Source organism: Tursiops truncatus, chromosome 4, assembly GCF_011762595.2.
Source record: "Tursiops truncatus isolate mTurTru1 chromosome 4, mTurTru1.mat.Y, whole genome shotgun sequence".
In the NCBI taxonomy this organism is placed as follows: Eukaryota; Metazoa; Chordata; class Mammalia; order Artiodactyla; family Delphinidae; genus Tursiops; species Tursiops truncatus.
Genome location: NC_047037.1, coordinates 135,232,295 through 135,251,477, shown reverse-complemented (window position 1 = coordinate 135,251,477; position 19,183 = coordinate 135,232,295). Strand labels below are relative to the sequence as shown.

General features: G+C 39.6%; 1 protein-coding gene across 3 annotated transcripts in view; it reads right to left on the bottom strand.

The window, feature by feature from the left end:
* Positions 1–5,894: 5,894 nt before the first annotated feature.
* The window catches only part of MORC3 (MORC family CW-type zinc finger 3), a 41,998-nt gene continuing 28,709 nt past the window's right edge, over positions 5,895–19,183 (bottom strand). For 2 of the 3 annotated variants that reach the window (XM_073804487.1, XM_073804488.1), the window contains exons 13-17: positions 18,405–18,450; positions 16,052–16,218; positions 11,868–12,756; positions 10,159–10,313; positions 5,895–7,388 (exon numbers count right to left, since the gene is read on the bottom strand). In XM_073804487.1, the coding sequence (XP_073660588.1) occupies positions 7,235–7,388; positions 10,159–10,313; positions 11,868–12,756; positions 16,052–16,218; positions 18,405–18,450 (1,411 nt within the window). In that variant the 3' untranslated portion in view covers positions 5,895–7,234. Of the gene's footprint in view, positions 7,389–8,665; positions 8,718–10,158; positions 10,314–11,867; positions 12,757–16,051; positions 16,219–18,404; positions 18,451–19,183 lie in introns of all 3 variants that reach the window. The other variant, XM_073804489.1, reaches the window with a different exon arrangement.

The following is a 19,183-nucleotide window of genomic DNA, read 5'->3' as shown; positions in this document are numbered from 1 at the left end:
AGGCTCGCGTACCTCAAAAAAAAAAAAAAAAAAAAAATTCCCTTTACAGAGCTTAAAATATCTGATACTGAAAAAAATCAATTTAAATTAAATAAATTATTGGGAAATTAGTGGGAAATGAGAAACTACTGGTTAAAGTGATGATGGTGAATATGGTGTATAATACTATTATCATATACTTTATATAACATAATTATATGTAAGTATTATAATATGTAATGATTTTTATTATTGTCCTAGACCCCTGTAATTCTCTGCCCAGGAAAAGAGGTAACAGGTATAGTTAGTTATGTCAGACTGCGTCACTTCTCTGGCTGTCAGCTGGTTAGACAACTCACACTGTAAAGTCACACAGCAAGTTGAGAAGAGCGCTTTCTAGCGTCTAGAAAACGTCATGCAGACAGCATGAACACCACAGTTTGAGATACTCCACCAAGGGAATCGCAAAGACATGGGACAACTGCCTATCCAGAAAAAAAAAAAATGAAAAGCCCACATCAAATTACTTCCAGTCAGCCCTGCTTCAGATCACGGTACAAACTTTCAAAACATAGGCCACAGTCCGCCTGCCGATGCAGGGGACACGGGTTCGTGCCCCGGTCCGGGAGGATCCCACATGCCGCGGAGCGGCTGGGCCCGTGAGCCATGGCCGCTGAGCCTGCGCGTCCGGAGCCTGTGCTCCACAACGGGAGAGGCCACAACAGTGAGAGGCCCGCCAACCAGGAAAAATAAAAAAAAAAAAAAAAAAAAAAAAAAAAACATAGGCCACACAGTTCAAAACACAGGCGAGTTTTCAACAGCATTTAACATGAATGAGGAAGACTGATGACTCATGTACTTTGTGAATATAAAGCACCGTTACACTTTGCTATGAAGATACAGCTGAATTCTGGGTAATATTTACATAATTGAAGATACTCATAACCTAAATATTAGCCAAGCTGGGGTAAAAAGTTCCTTTGAGTCTATTCTATATATCGTTACCATAATGAGTCCTGACTGCTTTGCAAGAAATTAATACTGAACCTTGAGGTTAAACTTGTTTTACATGTTTGAAATAGGTAATTGTATTTACTCAGCCCATTCTTATTAGAATGCCTGTGTAGGAAATTTACTTGTGATTCACACTCCAGTTTTGTAATGGTTAATTCATTCTCTATGACCACACTCACCTAAAAACTTCACCTGCATTTGAATGGCTTGAATTTACCAAGACTTGTCTTCAAGGGTCTTGACTTTCTCCCTAGAGGCCAGTATATGTAAATTAACTTCATGACCACAAAATTAATGCTAAAAAAGCAATGCATATATATTTTCCTCTATGCCAAGTGGATGGATATTAATGGCATTCTTTTTGTGAGCCGTGACCAATGTCCCAAAGACAAATACAGGGACTTCCCTGGTGGCGCACTGGTTAGGAATCCGCCTGCCAATGCAGGGGACACGGGTTTGAGCCCTGGTCTGGGAAGATCCCACATGCCGCGGAGCAACTAAGCCCGTGCGCCACAACTACTGAGCCTGTGTTCTAGAGCCCGCGAGCCTCAACTACTGAGCCTGTGAGCCACAACTACTGAAGCCTGCATGCCTAGAGACCATGCTCTGCAACTGGAGAAGCCACCGCAATGAGAAACCCATGCACGGCAACCAAGAGTAGCCCCTGCTCACCACGACTAGAGAAAGACCGCGTGCAGCAACGAAGACCCAATGCAGCCAAAAATAAATAAATAAAAATAAAAAAATAAAAATGCAGATGAAGTGCATAACCTAGAAATATCTAAAAATTTAAGAAAAAGTTGGGGGGAGGGTTAAATTAGGTGATTGGCATCAATATATACACACTGCTATATATAAAATGGATAACCAACAAGGACTGTATAGCACAGGGAGCTATAGTTATATTTTGTAATAACCTATAAGTGAAAAGAATCTGAAAAATATATATATATATAAAAAACTGAATCACTGTGCTGTACACCTGAAACATGACATTGTAAATCATTTATACTTCAAAATAAATATATAATAAAATGCACGATTTCATGTAATAAACAAACATAAGAAAAATTTAGGTATATCATGAATGCACAGAATATATGTAGATACTAGTCTATCCTTACATAGGTATAAGGGGGGTGATATTTAATATAAAATTAATGTAAGTTTCCTGTTCTATAACTTTGCTTTCAAAGAATTACATTACCACACAGTACGCTTCTCTCGTAACTGGAGAAACTGCATATCATCACAGGTAAGAGGTTTTTTAAAATATGTAACGTTTCCAATACTGTATTAAGAATATAACTGTAGGGACTTCCCTGGTGGTCCAGTGGTAAAGAATCCGCCTTGCAATGCAGGGGACATGGGTTCGATCCCTGGTCAGGGAACTAAGATCCCACATGCCACGGGGCAACTAAGCCTGCATGCCACAACTACTGAGCTCACGCGCCTCCACTACAGCCTGCATGCTGCAAACTACAGAGCCCATGTGCCACAACTACAGAAGAGAAAACCCACACACCACAGCTAGAGAGAAGCCCGCATCCTGCAACGAAAGATCCCACAGGCCTCAGTGAAGATCCCACATGCTGCAACTAAGACCCAACGCAGCCAAAAATAAATTAAATAATAATCTATGAAAAAAAAAACTATTGAAAAAAGAATATAACTGTAATACTGTATGCCATAAAAATTTTATTACGAGCTTCCCTGGTGGCACAGTGTTTAAGAATCCGCCTGCCAACGCAGGGGACACGAGTTTGAGCCCTGGTCTGGGAAGATCCCACATGTCATGGAGCAACTAAGCCCACATGCCACAACTACTGAGCCTGTGCACTAGAGCCCGCAAGCCACAACTTCTGAAGACCGCACGCCTAGAGCTGGTGCTCCGCAACAAGAGAAGCCACTTCAGAGAAGCCTGCACACTGCAACGAAGAGTAGCCCCTGCTCGCCGCAACTAGAGAAAGCCTGCGTGCAGCAACGAAGAACCAACACAGCCAAAAAAAAAAATTTATAACGGGCTTCCCTGGTGGCGCAGTGGTTAATAATCCACCTGCCAATGCAGGGAGCATGCGTTTGAGTCCTGGTCCGAGAAGAACCCACATGCCGCAGAGCAACTAAGCCCGTGCGCCACAACTACTGAGCCTGCACTCTAGAGTCTGTGAGCCACAACTACTGAGCCCGTGTGCCACAGCTACTGAAACCCATGTGCCTAGAGCCTGTGCTCCGCAACAAGAGAAGCCACCGCAATGAGAAGCCTGCACAGCACAACCAAGATCAACTCCTTCTCACCACAACCAGGGAAAGCCCACACGCAGCAAAGAAGACCCAATGCAGCCAAAAATAAATAAATTAAAAAAAATTTTATAACAATTAGTATATAGGCTAGGCAACCGTGAAGCAATTGTATTGATTACACCAGGCTACCAAAAAGCAATCATATTCCTTGCTGCTTCTTACCAGTGCATGAATCATTATACCTGTAAATAAACGAATTTTTCACATCACCTTTTCATTTTCAATGGGTACACGTAACATCTAGTGTTGTCTATCATTTAAGATAATACAGATGTACATACTGAGATGGTCCATCTTGTAAACAGATGACAAATTTGGCAGTACAGTACTGTATTTTCCTTATGGTTCTCTAACAATTTTTCTCTAGCTTACTTCATTCTAGGAATACAGTAAATGATACCTGTAACATAGACAAAACATGTTAATTGACTGTTCATTGTTGTAAGGCTTCCTGTCAACAGTTATTAGCAACTTTGGGGGAGTCAAAAGTTATATGTGGATTTTTGACTAAATGGGTGTCAGAGCCCACAAGCCCCAAGTTGTTCAAGGGGCAGCCTCATATAAAAAGACATGAATCCAGTGGGTCTCTCACTCCATTCCAATGAGTCTATGTGACACTGTGCAAAGTAAGACTGAACCAACTTCTGAAAGCTAAGAGTTGTCTGGGTAGTGTTTGTGGCCACATTAATAGGCATTTAGCTTCTTTAAAGCAATAAACCAAAGAACCCAACAGAAAAGAATAGGCAGAGAATATGACAGGGTACTCAGAAAAAGGAATTAAAATGGCCAATAAAACATATGAAAACATGTTCAACCTGAGACAAAGAAATGCAGGCTGCCACTTTCCCACATATCAGCAAGTTTGATGGAGATAGGAAAAAATACACTCATACATCTATTTTTCATAGGAGTATAAATACTCGCAACCATTTTTGGATGGCGACGTTTATTAAGATTAACACGGCATACACTTTGACCTATCAGTATTCACTACAAGGTATTTACATTCTGGATATACTTTAAAAAGTATGTGTGCTGTGTATTTTCACAGCAGCAGCTTTTGTAGTAATATCAAAAAACGAGAAATAAATGAGGGCTGGGAGCATATTCACGTCATAAAATGCTACTAAAGCTGTTCAAAAAGTAATATGGAAATGTTACCAATTATATGGTGTGATACCTGTGTAGATCTGATACAAATATATAATCAAATACAAAGATATAAAATTTAATATAAACTGAATGCATATATATATATGAATGTGTGTATGTAGGCAGCTAATACTTTCTGGAAGGACATAAGAAAACACTTTTCATTTTATATCATTCTGTTGTATTTACATTTCTAACTTGGCCATCAACTCTGCTTCCCTCTCCCTGTCCTTGCTTACCCCAGTGAGAAAGTGGTCATGCAGATCCTGAGTTTGTTTCAGGAACCACTTGAGTTCAATACTTACAAACATTCATCACTGGAGGGTATAGATCAACAGCTCTCAGCTCTGACGGTGCACTGGGAGGCCTTAAAGAAAAGAAGCCTGACAGTTTGGTCCAACCCCCAAAACTCTTAATTAGTACAGGGTGCATCCTCACACTGGGATTCCTAAGAACTGCCCAAGTGATTCTAAAATGCAGTCAGTGAGTGGTAAGAACCATCAGTACATGTCACTTTAATTATTCCTCCATGACAAATAACGACCTAATGGGCTGTATGACAGCAGGAATCAAGTGTCTGAGACCATGGGCAGAGTCACCAGCACCTCCTGCCCACATTAGGAATTTGAGGCCCAAATAAAGGCCACATCCATATGCCACGCCTCTCCTGCTGTGTGAAAATTAGCTTTCACTGATTTTGTGGTCTTAGCTGAGGTCCTGTTTGTAGGGACTGTGGACTATTCTGGTTTACGTCCTCACACTGCTTTTAAGTTTTAAATAATTAGTTTAAGCCACACTATCCTCCCCCACACTAGCCTTTGAACAAATGTAACTTGACAAAAAAAGATAGGTAGGAACAAATTTAACTTAAAAAAAGACAGGTATCGCTACCTCAATAGATGACAGGAAAGCCCATGTACATTCTTCTGTTAAATTTGCTAGCCACAAAGTCATATCTTGGCAATGTTTTCTTAAAGAGTGAATATTAGGTAAGTAATTCCAAAGAATCAATTTAGCAAGCAAGTTTCTCTAAATCTATGATTAACTTTGCCATTAAGCCAGTTAACAGCCATATAAAATATGTATTTTTGCAAGAATATAGCTGACCAAAAGGAAGGGAAAAATAGCAAATTCCAGAAATAAGTGCTACATAAATATTCACAAACTTAGACATGCTATACACAGCTGCTACCATTTAGGCAAGGTTTCTTTAGATGACTTACACAAAGTCTCTTTTTGAGTGGAAAATGCACGCACACACTCTCAAGGTGAGCCCAGTCTTAGAGCCTTAATGGAAGTAAATATAACTTCTAAATTTTTAGAAATTATATCTTCTAAATGTAACTTCTAATAAATACAGTAAAATGAGCTCAACTTGAGGGTCTTAACAGACACAATCTTACTTTTCAAAATATAACTTGAATACAGAACTCCTTAAAAGTAGTATCTGAAGTGTGAGCCATCATATATATTTTTATTTTATTACAAGATATTTTAAAATTTGAGCAGATACAACTGTGACAGAAAACCAGCTTCATACCAAAAATACACTTTCAATTACTTTATCAAGCAAATAAAAATTTATTTGCTTTTTCTAGAAGTTACTGTACAGTAAAAATTTAATATTGTACATGACAAACATGTAATTAAGCATACAAAAGGAACATGTATTCAATGTTCAGAAACAAAAGTAAAAATAAATAGCAATGATAAAACTTTGAAAAAAATAATGCACATTTTAGTTGTGGAAAATATGATTCTTAATTATATATACAGTTATACTTAATAGAAAGCCATCTCTTTATAATTGCACAAAACACGGGACCAGTAAAGCATAATTTTTATGGCATGTAATACTATAATCCTAGGTTGTTTGTTGCTTAACTCCAGGATATAAAACACTTAGGTTTGTAATATAATAAAAGGTATGCAGTACTGTTGGAGAAAGATTGTCTTCCTCAACTCATATTAACCTGTAGTACTCCTACAAAAGGCTGTACAGGAAATTTCACAAAAAGAAATAGTAAACAATCACTGTGCCCACTCCATGCGGACTAAGCAGCCAAAAATGGGCTTCCAAGTAAATGTGGTGGGGCATTTAATATTTTTATATTTTTATACTAAAAATCATTATTTTTTTCTGTAAAAACACTTTGTGTTTAATAACCATGATCGGCAATCTCAGCACACACAAAAAAATCCTGGCAAAATGGATGGAGTTTCTGCTTACTTTATTTTCATGAATAAAATATTTCAGGAGATAAGAATTTATAGAAAAGAAACATTAATGCTCAATTACTTACAACTTATCGGGAGTGTTATTCCATTTTTAAAAACCCTGTTTTAAACTTCTCTGTAAGAAAATCAAAGGTAACATTTCCATTTGTATTATGGCACAGCCCTCAAGTCAGAGAAAAATACACTTTGGGGAACCAGAAAAGACTGCACAAAGGTTAGGGGAATCCTGAAAACCTCTTGGTGAAAAACACTTGAGTCCTCTAGGGTAATAAAAAAATATGTGTGACTTAATTATAAATATTTACATTTCAAAGCAGAATCATGAGTTAGCTATGTAGCTGCTCAATACCAATGATTCACAGGCATTTCAAAAGGTGTGATAGTGTGTCCACAATATTTGTGTCCACACTTGAATGCATAGAATACAGAAAAGATTATGGTTCTTCAGTCTGTTACGTATCATATCTATAACAAAGTTGCTTAAATTTTGAAAGCTATACAACCAGAAAGACGGAGCAAATATTTTTTAGTATCTCACATAAAATACACTTTAAGTACTACTGATTTCACTCATTTGCTCGACAACTTGTCCTAAGATCTCATCAACTACATCGACATCATAATTCACTTGCTGAAGATCGAGATCAGGTACAATCATGGCCAGGAGCTGTCCTACGTTAACTCGAAGAGATCGAAGTTTGAGGCTGCAAATACAAACATTACACCTATTAGATGAACATTATAACAATACAGTTTAATATTCAGGTAGGCCTTATAATTTAAGGGAAACATTAAAATGGAATCTCTGTAGAATGATATACAAACTAAATGAAAAGCAAAACTTCCTCAAGAGAACTAGATTTAACAATTCATTTAACTTAATAATTCATAATTTAATAACTAAGTATAATATTTATCTGTTGGTATGTAGAGTGTTTCAAAACACTAGCAGCTCTGTTTGGTTCCAACTATTACAATTTTAATTCGAGACTGGAGAAAAGATGAACTGGTAAAATACATAAATTACAAGATGTTATTTACAATTGAAAATCTTGTTATCACCTGGAAAACAATAAATGATACACTAGTGAGAACACTGGTCTAAGAATAAGAATGTGTCACTTTGAAGTTCAGCTTCCTTTTGAGCAAAGTGAATTGAATTGTTCCCTAAAACATGTTCTATGAGATATCCATAGTAGTATAAAAGGAAAAAGAAATGGTCCTGTGGTCAAATAAGCTTATACAACTTTGGGTTAAATAATGGTAAAAAGACTTTTTAAAATGCAGGATTTCTGGGACTTCCCTGGTGGCGCAGTGGACAGGACTCTGTACTCCCAATGCAGGGCACCTGGGTTCAAACCCTGGTCAGGGAACTAGATCCCACGTGCATGCCGCAACTGGGAGTTCGCATGCCACTACTAAGGAGCCGGTGAGCTGCAACTGAGGAGCCCTGCAGCAGCAACTAAGGAGCCCACCTGCTGCAACAAAGACCCGGTGCAACCAAATAAATAAATATTTTTAAAAAAAAGCCTTTAAAAAAATAAAACGCAGGATTTCTCTGAACCTATCACATGCTAAAGTTCACTAACTATCCGTTTTACTATGCATTTATTATAAACACTGAGAAACCCTGGATTAAATGATCATTATCATTCCTTCCGTTTTCTATACTGTATCTATCTGAATATCCACATTCTAGACTTCAAACTTCTACAACTACACAGCAAGCAGCCTTTGCGTCAAAGATTGAGACGCCTAGGTCAAGAGAATATTACAGTTGTTTTTGTCCTGCCCCCTCCCAAAATATAAGAAGTCTACATTTAGTTTAGATACTGATCTTTCTAGGGTGGAAATCTCTGAAGGAGCGAGCTGCTCATCCTTAGGTTGACAACGCATAAAAATGTGATTTTAAATATGTTTTTTGTGAGCTTATGTTAAGATTCCATTGGACCTTTGATAAAATTTTACATCATGCCCATACCAGCAGTTTTTTGTCCAAGCTTTCCCACTCATCTTCAATCAGAGGCCCATTTCTATACAAAAAATAGAAAAAGACCAGTATGACCCTACAACCATCTTTGACCTATCCTATCCTTTAAGTCTTTTGACTGTCCTGGCTAATTCCTCCTCTCTACAGGACACATCACAAATCCCTATTTTAGTACACAGAACAGGACTGAGAGAAACATTGTGAGCTCCATATGCAATTTTAAATATTCAAATAGCCACATTAAAAAGTAAGATGAAATAAATTTTAGTTACATATAAAATATTATTTCATCATATAACCAAAATATTGAGGCATTTTATTTATTTATTTTTTCATACCAGGGCATCAAAATCCAGCATGTATTTTATACTTAAAGCACATCTCAATTCAGACTAGCTAGATTTCAAGTGTCAGTGGCCAAATGTGCCTATACTGTCTTGGAAAGCACAGGTCTAAAAGATCATCAGTTACTCAAAGTTTAGTGTGCAAGTGAGTCATCTGGGAGATTGTTTAAAAGTTTCCAATTTAATCAACTGCACTGCGCTCCAAGGATCTGCATTTTTACAAGCACCACAGAGGCTTGTGGTTCCCATTTTCAGAAACACCAGTTGGGGTTTTTTTTTCTGACCCCTTGCCCCCCCATGCTTATATGTACTGATCTATTCATTCTATTTCCATGAATAGATTTAACGAAATCCTTTAAAACCTTAAGCTAAAAAACTAAGTCATAATATAATTAATGTCAAGTAAGGATGGTAAATTATTTCTCAACAATAGTACATTTTAGGTATCAAGTTTTATCATACTAGCAAGAAGAGTTGCACTATTTTTAATGACTATTTTTGTGGGTTTTTTTCTCTCTTGAATGGTTATCAACAGACCACCAATACTGTCAGAACCCCAAGCCCATTTAATATCTTCCTGAGAGAGGGTAATCATTCATTTACTGTTTTCTTATTTTCACAGAACTTCTTCCTAATTAATCACCTGTAATTAGGAATCACCTGTAATGGCAATTTTTAGTAATTTTGTGATTTCCTAAAAGTTAAAATTGGGGAAGGCATGTAGTAAAATGAGGTAGCAAACCATAAAGAAATGGTGCCAAGTACAGAAATTAAAGAAATCAAGGTCAAAAAGTAAGTTTCATGAAATAGACCCTTGTCTTCTAGTCATTGCCTAATTCAGCCCATCCTTCAATATCTGGCTCAATTTTCACTTTTTCCCAAAAAACATTCCAAACCACTCTGACCAATCAGGGCTTAATTCCTTTGAAATTCCTATTTCATTTAAGTTCACAAAATTGTTAGTTCCTTGAAGGGAAGAATGATGACATGTACTTCTTTTGTATCTCTGTCCATCAGAACGTTGGGATCACAGCAGCCAATAACTTCTTTTGCAAGAACAATCTGTTTGATGTGCACTAGCAAATAAGTATCATGCTAACCAGAACTGCAGCCCTAGCCAAATGCCTCATTTCATATTACCTTTCCCCATCAGTATAATTTACAGACTCCTCGATGTTACTTGACGTTGACACATCTCCAATTTGCCGACTTGTAGATTTTAATTGTTCGATTTCAGTTTTCAGTTCTTCACACTGCAAACGGATTTGTGATTTTTCCATTTCCAATAATTCAACCTGACAAAAAATTAATTTTATAACTGTACAATTTAAAAATACTAATGTCAAAGTGCAAATTTAAGCTAAGAAATGTACAAAATCCTGCTTGATGAAAATTATTACCATAAAAAAATTAGGGCACCTCCCCGCTCCAAAAAGAAAACCAAAAAAACACACACAAAACACAATAGCTTTCTATAAATAAAGCTTCATTTGCTTAGTTTCAGCTCTATATCTTTTTACATTAGAAGAATACAAAATGTTAATTAAAGCATGACTAAAAACAAATGGGGGCTTCCCTGGTGGCACAGTGGTTGAGAGTCCGCCTGCCGATGCAGGGGATGCGGGTTCGTGCCCCAGTCCGGGAAGATCCCACATGCCGCGGAGTGGCTGGGCCCGTGAGCCATGGCCGCTGAGCCTGCGCGTCCGGAGCCTGTGCTCCGCAACGGGAGAGGCCACGACAGTGAGAAGCCCGCGTACCGCCAAAAAAAAACCCAAAAACAAAAAAACAAATGAGACCTAAAAACTGAAAAACCAAGATAAAAATGCCCAAATTATGTTGAGGTCATAGTGACTTTCACTTCTTGCACACTCACCAGCAGTAAGTTACAACAGAAAGCTTATATTTTTTATGTATTTTGTCATCTAGCTCCTGAGCCAACACATCAAGCGGAATGTCTGAATAAGCATTTATGTCGGCAGTATTTCCAGAAGAAGGGGCAATTCGGTACCATACTGTCGTTTCCAAATTCCTTTCAGCAGAGAAACTCTCCTTTCAAACACCATGTAAATATAATACGTAAAATATTTTTCAAAGGAGCTACCCAAATTTGAACTAGGGGCTCCTCCTTCCTCAGTAAAAGAACCCCCAAATAAAGACTACATTTCCAAGGCATCCACTGGCCAGGTGACTAAGTTCTGACAGATGGCATATAAGCAGCTTTCAGAAACTGCACTCCTTCTCTTTCCTGTTGCCTGGAATGTAGATATACGTTGGCTGGACCTGAAGAGCCATCTCGGACCACAAGCGCAGTGGTCCGAGTGCTTTGCTTTGAGAAGCAAAGCAACGATGTAGAAGGAGCCTGTGTCTCTGATGACTGTGCAGCTGCTACTGTTATGTGGGGTTTTATGTCACCTTCAAAGGAACCTAATCATAAGTAATACAGGGTACCTCTATAAAATAAGGTATTGTCATCTACCCTGTGTGGTTATTTGCAGGCTTATTAATAACGGACTAGAACTCCTGGCATGTTAGTAACTGAGCGTCCCAGTGGGAATGAACAGGACGATCCCTCACTGCACAGCAGTGTCCTTGCGCACTACAGGACATTTACCAGACCCGGTTCCCACCCATTCGATTCCAACAATGCCCATCCCTTCAAGACACTTAAGAACCGAAACTGCCCTACACATTTCCATATGCCCCCAGAAGGACCACTCCCAGTTGAGAACCAGTGGAGTCGGTAAATGGAAATATGATTAAATGATTTATGCCCACCTAGCAACTGGCAGTTAAGCTTTAGATGCCCCTGGACTCCCACGACTCTCACTGTGCTGAATGATGCAACTCACCTCACTTTTATACTGGTCCCTCTCGATACTGCATTTGTCCAGCTGTCTAAATACATCGTCAAGCTGCACAACCATCTCGTCCACTTCACTTTTACTCTCGCTATTGGAACACTGACTGCATTCAGCCTTTACATGTTGCAAAGCACTACACTGTTTTTTCAGCCTTTCTATTTCTTCCAAAGCTTGCCGATACTGAGACACCATATGGTCTGGACTTTCAGATTTACCATTAATACTTTCAAGTAAACATACAGCATCAGTTTCAGTAGACTGATGGCAAGTTTCCTTCTTCACGTATTTGTCATTCATTTCCAGTATCCTCTGCTGTAACACTTTGATTTGGTCAGTAAATACGTGGCACTGTCTTTTATAATTTTCTTTTTCTTGGGTGACAAGAAGCAGCTCATTTCTTAGTTCATTTAATTGGCAACCAGCGTCACCAGCAGATTTATCAAAGATTTCCTGGGTTTCACGTATCTTTCCTTCAGTTTCCACACAGGATGGCAGTATGGCTGTGTCATTTCTTACATCTATCTCATCTTCAATAGTTTCTTCCTTTTTAACGACTAAACTTGGTACTTCAGTCTGGGTGGCTGCAGTGGTTCCCTGATTGCACCTGGACGATGAGGTGCCTGTTGAACTAGTCTGGCCACACGGTTCATTATCACCCACAGGCTCCACCTGAACACCGCTCTGCTCCATGTGACTCTGTTGCAATTTCACTTCAATATCATCGTCTACTGCAGGCTTGGGAGTACTGTTTTCTTCTAAGATGATGACATCTTCATCATCATCATCATCTTTATAAGAATTTTCAAATGCTGGATTACTCAATCTCCGATTCTTTGCATTCAAAATTGAGGAACGAGTAGAGAGTCTCCGTTTCAGGCTGGAAAAAATTTTATATATGAAATATAAGATTATAAAATGTAGATATGGAAAAAATAGACGACCTTGAAGTAATCTATCTTGAAATTCTAAGAAATGGCCATGTTCATTTAAAAAAAAATGATATATTACACAGTACTGCCCAATGATTTAATGAAGTAGAGATTATTTTCTCCTTTTACAGATAAGGAAACAACTATTGAGACCTCTTTTTAAAAGTAGCACATCCTGGGCTTCCCTGGTGGCGCAGTGGTTGAGAGTCCGCCTGCGGATGCAGGGGACACGGGTTTGTGCCCCTGTCCGGGAAGATCCCACGTGCTGGGGAGCCGCTGAGCCTGCGCGTCCAGAGCCTGCGCTCCACAACGGAAGAGGCCACAGCAGTGAGAGGCCCGCGTACCGCAAAAGAAAAAAAAAAAAAGTAGCACATCCTTATACTGCCAAATATCTCTTCATTTGATGCCTTCTGGCATTTCAATGTAACATGTCCAAACAGAATGCCACCACCCACCCCAGGGCTGCTCTCTGAATTCCAGAGCTCAGTGAATGACACTGCCATTCCCGTTTGCCCATCAGAATTTTTATAAACGTTCAGTGATCAAAGGTGAACCACAAAGTAAACCAGCATGCCCTATCCTTTCATGGAAAACAATTTCCCCTGCATTAAAAATTGCCTCATTTTCTTCATCTGCTTAGTTTTCTGTGAATTTATCACCAATTGATTACTTTTTGCCCCACTTAGAGGGATATCTGTACTGATTCGCTATTTGGGCCTTATGTGTTAAGACCTCATTTCTCAAGAAGGATTTTCCCCTTTCTTAGGCTTACTCTCTCATATGGAGAGGACATAATCTCCAATAAAATCTTGAGAAAGGGTACATATGACATAAAGAAATGTGAAATTTTGCATGGTGAAAATATCTTTATTCACCTCTCAAGTTCACTGCTGGCTTGAAAAATATAGACTTCCAGGTTGGGAATTATTTTCTCAAAACTTTAAAAGCATCAATCCATTGTTATCTACCATTCATTGTTCCTGCCATTCTGATTCCTGATCTTTTGAATATAGTCTGTGTTTTTCCTCTCTGAGATATTTCTTACCTTTTCCAGCCACTATGCTGTGTATTTAGTGGCAATTAAGTCTTTCTTATATTATTTCTCTCCCTTTGTTCTCTGATTTCCCACTCTGAAATGTCCTTACTCAGATGTTGGCCCCTCCAGTACGTCGTCTCTTCTTTTTTCTACCTTCCAACCATTTATCTTTTCGTTCTAGGAGATTTATCTGTTAAACATCTACCCACCTCTCAATAAACTTCACATGGTTTCTTCTACTCCCTTTGTTTCAGTTTTGTACATCTGGGGATCCTTGGCTATATTTCTATTTCAGACTAGAAGCAGTGAGGTCTGGGAAAGTGAAGGATGCTCAGGCTGTCATCATCTTCTACAGCTTTTCTCTTGGGAGCCCAGTGAGGCAAGGAAGGGAGGGGGATTTCTTCCACTCAGCATTCAAACTTTCCCTTACTTCTGCTTCCAAAACAGTGGCTCACCCACATCTTCAGCAGTAGAAACTGCTCCAGAAAGTAAACTCCCTGCCTTCTGACAGAGGAGGAGAAGCAGCACTGTTGGACTTCACAGGCTGGGAAGAGGTCCAGGGAACTACTCTTCCTTAAACTTTCATACAAGCTTCCTGTTCTCACCCCTATTTTCCACCTTCAGAAGTTCCCAATGCTTCCAAGTTCTGAGACTGTCTAGGGATCAACGGAGTTAAGCATTTAATTGGAAACTGTCCTATTATTTTTCTTACCAGGCCAATTCCTATTTGTCTCTCTCAAGACTTAGTTTAGGTACACCTTTCCACAGACTTTGGCTCTATGAATTTAAGAATAAATACAGGCTTTAAAAATTAATGAAGGGAAAAAAAAAAAAATTAATGAAGGGGACTTCCCTGGTGGTCCAGTGGTAAAGAATCCTCCTTACAATACAGGGGACGCAGGTTCGATCCCTGGTCAGGGAACTAAGATACCACATGCCGAGGGGCAACTAAACCCGTACACCAAAACTACTGAGCCCCCGTGCCTCAACTAGAGAGCCTGCGTGTTGCAAACTATAGAGCCCATGTGCTCTGGAGCACACACCACAACAAAGAGAGAAAACTCACAGGCCACAACTAGAGAGAAGCCCACGCACTGCAGCAAAGAGCCCATGTGCCGCAACTAAGACCTGACACAGCCAAAAATAAAATAAATATATATTTTTTTAATTTAATGAAAAGTTTTACTCTATTCTCTTCTTCCATTTTGATGGCAGTCATATCCGAAATTAAATTCCATTATCACGTCTGTAACATTACAAATTTTACTTTTTCTTACTTTGTAACCATCTTTATGCAGAAAAGCCAATATTATGGAGACTAGTTAAAAAAAAATTCACACATGTTCTCAGTTAAGTAGCAATTCAGCCACAAACTAAGACCTCAAAATGTAGGCTATAAACAGCAAACTATTTCAAAACATGCCCTCCCTGATGTATATATGCATTAAGACAATTTCTAATCTTTTCTGAATTTTCAAAAATCCTTTTAAGAATTTAATGAAGGCTACAAAACCTCTCGGAACATCTGGCCTCACTATTTCAGAGAATCTTGTTTCAATGTTTCTCTTTCAATAACAAATATCAGATGGAGTCAGTCTAATGTACTAGTTCACTGGCGTCACACGCCTTTTCACCTGTGTCCATTCTATCCCCTTCGAATGGGCCACCGTGCAGAGCACCTACTGCTTTCAGAATTTCAGGGACCAACCTAAGTACCAGCTCATCATACAGCCTTCCCGACCACTCCAGTCAAAAGAGCTGACTGTCCAATTCATGTATCACTCACACCTTTCTTCCTCTTCCTTCTCCATCCACTCATCCGAAGTGCACAGCATGTCATGGGCTATGCTAAGAACATATGGGTCACATTTGACATTACAGCGTTGCACTGTTAATTGCTTCAGGTTTTTCTTTACTCAGATACCGATAATCTTAAAAGCAAGAATTTTCATACTATACAGAATTTCAAAGAGGTGACAATTTGATCTCCACAATAAAAACAATTAATATTCTTTTAATTGATTTAAACAGGTAACGTAAATGGAGTGGGGGTAAGTTCAGACAATGAAAGCAAAGTAACTTGTCCTTAAGACTTTTCACATGCATGTCAACTACACTTTCTTAGAAGCGTATTACTGCATTGAAGTGTCAAGTAAAGCTGTTTAATATTTATTCCCCAAATGGAAAAACACATTTTTGCCACTGACCTGTTATTCTCAGGTTCAGACTGGGGTGAACCTCGATGATTATTTATAAGTCTCGTTGCATAAGTATTTGCCGCTTCTGAAAGATGTGCTCTTGGAACATTTTCCTTAACGGGAGGAAAGCTTTGACTTGACACAGGAGTTGTTGGAAACAAGAGTTCAGCAGGAATCTGTTGAAGGAAAAAAAACTGATCTTAAAGAAATTTTTAAAGTGTGTCATGTTCCAAACACAAGATATTCTTTCCCCTTTCCGCCATCCCAGGACGCACTGAGAACTATCCTAACCACATAAACTCCTTGTGCTACACCAGACCAGAGAGTGACCAACAACAGGCCAAAGAGCCAAACCCAGCCTGCAAGTGAGCTAGGAATGGTTTTACATGTTTAAATACATGAACAAAACAACAAAACAAAGAAAGAATATGCCACAGAGACTGTATATGGTCCACAAAGCCTAAAATATTTACTATCTGGCCTTTTACTGAAAGATTTGCTGACCTCGGACTATACAGAACGTATAGACATATAATAAAAACTTATTTTTCTAAGAGAAAGAAATTGAGGATAAAGTCACAAAGACACTGCCTTTAAAAACCAAAGTAAGCCCACTATTCTTTTTCTCCCAGTTCTGTTCTCGCCCTCAAACCCTCAGCCTTTACACAAGAAAACAATTCAATGTAATGATAAGCACACATACACAACTGCAACAGACCACAACTTCTGATACAAGAAGTACAACTACCTATTTATACACTCAGAAAAAGCTCAACACCATTAAGCATTAAAAATGTAGGGGGTATGGAAGGACTTCCCTGTGGCTCAGTGGTTAAGACTCCACGCTCCTGATGCAGGGCACCTGGGTTCAGGGAAGCAGATCCCACATGCATGCTGCAACTAAGACTTCGCCACAACTAAGGAGCCGGCAAGGCGCAACTAAGGAGCACACCTGCTGCAACTAAGACCTGGCCCAACCAAATAAATAAAATAAAAAATATATATTTAAAAAAGATAGGGGTATGGATTAAGAGATAAAAACTACTATGTATAAAATAGATATGGGCTTCCCTGGTGGCGCAGTGGTTAAGAATCCGCCTGCCAATGCAGGGGACATGGGTTCAAGCCCTGGCCAGGGAAGATCCCACATGCCACGGAGCAACTAAGCCCGTGCACTACAACTACTGAGCCTGAGCGCTATAGCCCTCGAGCCACAACTACTGAGCCCATGTGCTGCAACTACTGAAGCCCGCACACCTAGAGGCCATGCTCCGCAACAGAAGAAGCCACTGCAATGAGAAGGCGACACATCACAACGAAGAGTAGCCCCCGCTCACTGCAACTAGAGAAAGCCCGCGCACAGCAACAAAGACCCAACACAGCCATAAATAAATAAATAAATGCATAAATAGATAAATAAATAAATGCAACAAGGCCATATTGTACAGCACAGGAAATTATAGCCATTATTTTGTAATAACTTTTATTGGAGTATTATCTGTAAGAATCTGAATCACTATGTTGTACACCTGAAACTAATATAATATTGTAAATCAACCGTACACTATGGTTGAAGGGTCAGCACTACAGCTTTGGTCCACGTTAGTACTACCATGTGGCTGCCTGGGTCTTCCTATGAACTTTTCCTTGACTGTCTACCTAACAATAAGATTTTTTTTTTTTTTTTTTAATGCGGTACGTGGGCCTCTCACTGTTGTGGCCTCTCCCGCTGCGGAGCACAGGCTCCAGACGCGCAGGCTCAGCGGCCACGGCCCACGGGCCCAGCCGCTCCGCAGCATGTGGGATCCTCCCGGACCGGGGCACGAACCCATGACCCCTGCATCAGCAGGCGAAGTCTCAACCACTGCGCCACCAGGAAAGCCCAACAATGAGATTCTTAAAAGAATATCTGCCTTTCCTCAGAAAATGCCCAACTGTATAATAAAATTGAGAAGTTTGAGTGAAGCTGTGGGTTAGCAGTCAGTATTGGGAAAGAGGGTAAGAAGGGGTACAGGAAGAGAAGAGAAATGTGAACTGAATGAACGAGACTGCTTCCATTTGTTATGTAACTCCTAAGCTTAAAATTGAGTATTAGGGCTTCCCTGGTGGCGCAGTGGTTGGGAGTCCGCCTGCCGATGCCGGGGGTGTGGGTTCGTGCCCTGGTCCGGGAGGGTCCCGCGTGCCGCAGAGCGGCTGGGCCCGTGGGCCGTGGCCGCTGGGCCTGCGCGTCCGGAGCCTGTGCTCCGCGGCGGGGGAGGCCGCGGCGGTGAGAAGCCCGCATACCGAAAAAAGAAAAAAATTGAGTATTAAATTAATCACAACACAATACAAGACACAGCTATAAAATGGAAGGCCTAATTACCCGAGGGATTGCTTCCGGTTGTCTGATCCTGAATTTTTCCTTGTCTCTTAAAAAAAAAAAAAAGAGGAGAGAGAAAAGAAAAATGTATTTAAATTTACTTCATTATGATTTTTCAATTCTGTTTTCGAATGCCATACTTGCCATTTTACTACTAAGTCAATAAGATAGGTATACTGAACTTTGCTTCAATTTCGTTATAATCAGTGGTAAGGCCTCAGGTAGGGAAGTACTTTCCACCTCTTATCTCAGCAACACCCTAATGTCTTCCACTCCTGCTACTGGATTTATCTTTAAGAACAGTGTACTATAAATCAAAACCACCCAGAAGATCTTCATCAACTCAGCCTTCCGTGTGCAGTACATAAGCCTAACGTTCCCCGTGGTTCACTATCGTTCCCCAGCTTCTCTCTCCCACCTCTATTTTCCATTATCCCCCATTCACATATTTACTGTAGTTAAGCTGAACAAACCATTGCTTCCTACCCAACAAATCCTACCTTTCCTTCAAGGCCTATTACAAAAATGTCCTTCATGAATTTTCCTGATCCATTTCCCCATCCCCAGGCAGAAGTAATTTCTCCTTATGGGGTTCCTCACAGGACTGGATCATGCCTTTTAAGGGAGTCGTCAACTTCAAATTGATAATACACACATCTCACTTTCCCCGTTAGACCATGAGCTCATAAAGGGCAGTATTCACTTTTGATTCACTGGTGTATAGTCCAAAAGAACAAAACTATACTGTATATTCAAAGTATCCTGTAGATAGGACAGCAATA